General features: G+C 41.1%; 1 protein-coding gene across 6 annotated transcripts in view; it reads left to right on the forward strand.

The window, feature by feature from the left end:
- Positions 1–2059: 2059 nt before the first annotated feature.
- Positions 2060–5014, forward strand: part of ptprua (protein tyrosine phosphatase receptor type Ua) — a 201884-nt gene continuing 198929 nt past the window's right edge. For all 6 annotated transcript variants that reach the window (XM_008421304.2, XM_008421306.2, XM_008421305.2 and 3 more), the window contains exon 1: positions 2060–2332. In XM_008421304.2, coding sequence (XP_008419526.1) covers positions 2263–2332 — 70 coding nt within the window. In that variant the 5' untranslated portion in view covers positions 2060–2262. The remainder of the gene's footprint in view (positions 2333–5014) is intronic.

Raw genomic sequence — 5014 nt, forward strand, 5'->3', positions numbered from 1 at the left:
ATATATATATATATATATAACACCGTATTAAAACGGTGTTATAATACTATGATTGTGTTAGCGGAAGAATGTTAACAGAAAAAGTATATCATCTTACTACTATTTGACTACTGGATGGTAATAATGGTATATCTTCTTATTTTCTTTTCTTTATTTTTTAAATGTTAAAACCTTCTAGTAGTTCCTGGAGAAAATTGAGCTTCATCAGGGTACTTTCTGATTGCTCTGTTTTGGAACCTTTTCCATTGGATTCTGCTCGGCAGACAGAGATGATGAAGTGTGTATCTATCTGCTTGTCAAAATCAGCAATTAAAACAAACCCTTCTAGTTAGTCACGTGTACCGATATGAGTTAAAAGTTATGTGTGACATTTCCTTTGATTCTCCACAATGTTACAAGATGAAAGTATAAAATGCTGTAGATCAGTAAATGATTTTTGAATGATTTTGAACAACTACTGACTTCTCTTTGATTTGTTAACCATGATTTTGATTACTGAAAAAAAAACATGACAACATCACAGAAAGGTAATTTACCCTCAGAAAGATGCAGTGCCATGGTGTTTGAAGCATTCCAAAGGTATGCCCAATGCCTCTTCTGGCCTCAGAATGGAACCTAATAAATCATCGTTCTAATCTGCCTGCAAAGAAATATAAAAGGAAATATTTAAGTCATATAAATCTGCAATGCAATTACCTGGGTGACTGCAGATTTGAATAATGGAAAATAACAAGACATTAACTTTCTGGACACAGGTTGGGGATACCTGAGTCATTCTGGAGAACGGATTCTGTAGATGGAGTAAACACTAACAGTGGGAATCTTTAACAATCTCACGATTTGATTCCAATTTTTAGAGTCACGGTTCAATTCAAAATTAATTTTCAATTCAAAACGGAAGGTTTTGGGTTCGATTCCCAGCTCCAATCTTTCCCCCTGTCCATGCGGGTTCTCTCGGGATACTCTGGCTTCCTCCCACACTCCAAAAACATGACTGTCTCTAAATTAGAGACCAATTACACTCCCTAGGTGTGAGTGTGTGTGTGCCTGGTTGTTTGTCCTGTCTGTCTCTGTGTTGCCCTGGCGACCTGTCCAGGGTGTACCCCGCCTCTCGCTCCCAAAATGTTTACTGAAGACTCATGTTTCAGAAACTAGATTTCTGAAACATGAGTCCTGACGCTAAGAAAAACAAAATATGACTGTGGAATCAAAAATAAAATATAAGTAAGAGTAAAACAATAATAATACTCAAATTTTGGCTCAAACTATTTTTGAGGGATGCTTTTGCTTCTGTTTTAGGTAGTAAGAACTGGGGGCTTATTTAGGCCCTAAATACCAAATACCACACACCATAAACATAGGAGCAAGATGCTATTTTTATTTATTTGTTTATTTATATTTTACGCAGGTTCTCGTGGGGATGACATTTAGGAGCAGCTAAATTGCATCCCGAAAGCTCAAGTAATCCGTGAACTCTGACCCCAAATTCCTAGAGGAGTTGAAGCAGAGAATGAATGGATGCAGAGAAAGGAGAGAAAGTTCAAACCATTTTTGTAGATAAATTACTTAATGACAAATTGGTCTACTATAGTCTAGTCTTAAAAATGAGTGGATGGATGGATGGATGGATGGATGGATGGATGGATGGATGGACGGATGGAGTTTGTGGTTCCAATCTGACAGAATTGGAACCACAGAAGAACCACAACTTCTGTAAAAGTTGCTGACATTTAAATTAAATATCTTAGTTTCTCTCGTTTTACTTGATTCTTAGTTTTCATGTTGAAATATAAAGTCATCAAGCAAATCAGAACAGCGGAGAGGACTTTACAGAATGTGGCCAGTGAAAGTCCATGAGTAGGAGGAACAAAACAAGACCAGCAGAGGGCGGTGTTGTCACATAGAACAGAATGGAATGGGTCAAACACGTCACAGGGTCCGAGCTGCGTCGAGCTGCGTCCCGCCACATGGCGGCGCCGCTGACTCACATTTCTGCGTCCCAACTCCTCGCCTGACAGTCAAAAAAAAAAAAAAAAAGTAGTCGGAGGGATGGGGGGGCTTTTTTGAATCCCTCAGCTGCGGATGAAGAGCACCCAGAGCGGGCTGTGGAGGAAGCAGGCGGCCACCCCTCTGGATGGAGCTCACCCCACAACTTCTCTCCAGCCGCCGTTTCGCCGCTCAAGCTGCGGCAACACTTCTCTCTAGGATTTGCTTGCTGTGACGAGCCGGACTGGACCTTTACTACTTTCGCGACCCGCCGACATGTATTCAGCAGCGCTGCTACTGATGCTGGCCGTCCGGATCTGCGCAGACAACCTGGAGCGACCAACAGGTAAAGCAGACATGGCGGAGAGGTTCTGCTGTGAAGTCTTAAAGTTCGCACTGAGGCTAGAAAGTCACTTTACCTGGCCGGGTGTCAGGAGTAGCTCAGATAATTCATCCTCCTGAAGCGTTTGGGCGTCTTGAACTTCAGTCTGCTAATTGTAAACGAGCTGTTTGCAGATCACTGGGCTGTCTTAGATTTACCATTGATGCCGTCATAAATATCATCATCCTCGTGAGATATGAGAAAGTTCCTCACTTTTAGATCTAAGAGGGGAATCTGTAACATAAAAGTGGAATGTGGATCAGTAGCCAGAAAGTTGCCTGTCAGGAAACATTGATAGAGTTAGTGATTTAAAAAACCCCAATAAATGAGTATATTTTCTGGAAAAGATCTCCTGACGTTGATTCCTCTGAATGACTTGGATTCTTTGTTTTGGTGTTTCTGAAGCAGGATGGAGGTGAGAATACTGAAGAATCTGAATTAAGGATTCGTTTTTTGTTTCTTGGCTGTTTCCAGTTACAAATAAAAATCAGATGAGCTGAACTAATAACCTTTAGCAAAACTAAAATATCTGAAGGAAAAAACAAACATAAAAACGCATGACGTTATTTAACTGAAAAATGTGATGAAAATTTCTACTGCTGCAGAAAAAAAATCAAGTTTTTTTTTTTAACCATTGTGAAGAATTGATATTTATGTTAGACAAAGAAAATAGACAACTAATTTAAGTAGTGCTTATTGCTCTGGGTATAGTACCTTTTTTGCTGCAGTCAAAAACATGCTATTCACTTGCAGACTGTAGTCTAAAACCAGTATTACCTAATAAAAGAGATAGGTGGCGCTCTTTCAGTCTCTCCAACATGTTCCTGCTCACTTTGTAACCACTAAAGATGTCCAAATGCGTCCAGAATGTGCGACTGTTCAAGAGCTTTTGTTACCTCGGTGCCGCATTGTCAGCTGATCCAGACGCATGTGTGCGTGTGTGTGTGTGTGTGTGTGTGCGTGTGTGTGTGTGTCAGTCAGTCGTACTCTTGACAGACGCTCAATGTTCAGAACGGGGGATTTGGGGCTATGACAGTACCTGGCATCCACAGAGCCTGCTTCAGACACGACTTCTAGTCCTCCCCATGTTTGCCTGTGGCTGCTTTGACATTAAATCTCTGCGACACATTGTGACAATTCCTGAATTTCTCCAAACCATTATCTTCTGTGGTTTTGAAGAGAAGTGCCCCCAGTGACATGGCTGACAAGTGAAAGTGTCCGCTGTTTTTTTGTTGTTGTTTTGCATTGTTTTTTTCTTTCTTTCTTTCCTTCTTCTTTTCTGACATTCACTCTAAATATTCTGCCACATGGATGTCGGTTCCTTGATAAGCAGAAGCAGCTGCTGAACAGACCGAACTAAACCACTCCCTGCTCCACAGGATCAACTGGGCTCTACTGGGAAGAGTTAATGTAACAAGCAACCTTTCAAATGAATAGGGCTGCGGGGAAAGGGACTTTGACACAGCTTGGCGTGGATTTAGCTCCCTTCATGGAGGTCAGCTCTGTCATCACACGCAGACACTTGATGAAGATAATTAGCATGAACAGAATAAGTACGGAGAGAGCTTCATTTCTCTACCAAACCTCAGGCTGAAAGCTGGATACAAAGTTTTTCCCACACCTTGTTAAAGTAATGACAAACTTCAGGCTGTTTTGTTGGTAGGTTTCTGGTTGACCAACACAAAATGTAGTAGAATTGCAAAGGTCATAAACTGCAGTCACATGCATGCCTGTATCAGGTTGACGTTTCTAGATGCTAAGGTAAGGTAAGGTAAGGCAATGTCATTTATATAGCACATTTTAAGCAACAAAGTGATTCAAAGTGCTTTACATGAATTAGAAGACAATTCAACAAAACAACAAACCAAAGGAAAGAGCAAAAGGAAATAAGAGAAAACAAAAAAAGCATAAAACTACAAATTAGTTTCCCATGTTTAAGAATGAGTAGTCCGTAGAGGTTTCTCTGGTTTCTTGTTCTGATAAGACTAGATGGTACTTTCTGAGTTTGTTGTAGAATTGTAAACTAACAGGATTTTCTCTAGGTCTTGCTCCAATTTTAAAAGTTTAACAGCAACATTTCTTTCCAATTTATCAAAGTAGCTCAAGATTAGCCAGATTAGATGGAGAGTTTGGTGCGAATGGAACAAAATCCTAAAACCGCAAAAAATCTGACGCCAATCTGCTGTTTTCTGCATTGCATGAAGGAAGTCGGTGTCTTCTTCAGAGGTTTTTGAGTGGTTTCCTGTAGTGGTTCTTGGTGCAGCGCCACCACAGGTGAGGAGGGGGAACAGGCAGACAGAAAGAGAACAGTAGCTGGAAATGGAATAAATGTTGCAACGTTGGTTTCCAATCCAACCGAGTCTACCGGACTATCAGGTGTGAAAACACTCTAATTCTGGAATGAAGTCATGTGAGTGAGCTTCAACATGCAGTCCCACACACTGAGTGGAAGTCGGATGAATCTTAGAATACACTGAGAACAGGTGGTACCACAAACAGGTGGTCTGCTAGAGCGGAGGGGGCTGGGGGATCTCTGCATTTAGCAGTGTGGATCCACCTCAGCATTATTTTGACAAACCCACACACACACACACACACACACACACACCCACACACACACACACACACACACACACACACACACAC

The sequence above is a fragment of the Poecilia reticulata genome, linkage group LG11, assembly GCF_000633615.1.
Source record: "Poecilia reticulata strain Guanapo linkage group LG11, Guppy_female_1.0+MT, whole genome shotgun sequence".
Classification (NCBI taxonomy): domain Eukaryota; kingdom Metazoa; phylum Chordata; class Actinopteri; order Cyprinodontiformes; family Poeciliidae; genus Poecilia; species Poecilia reticulata.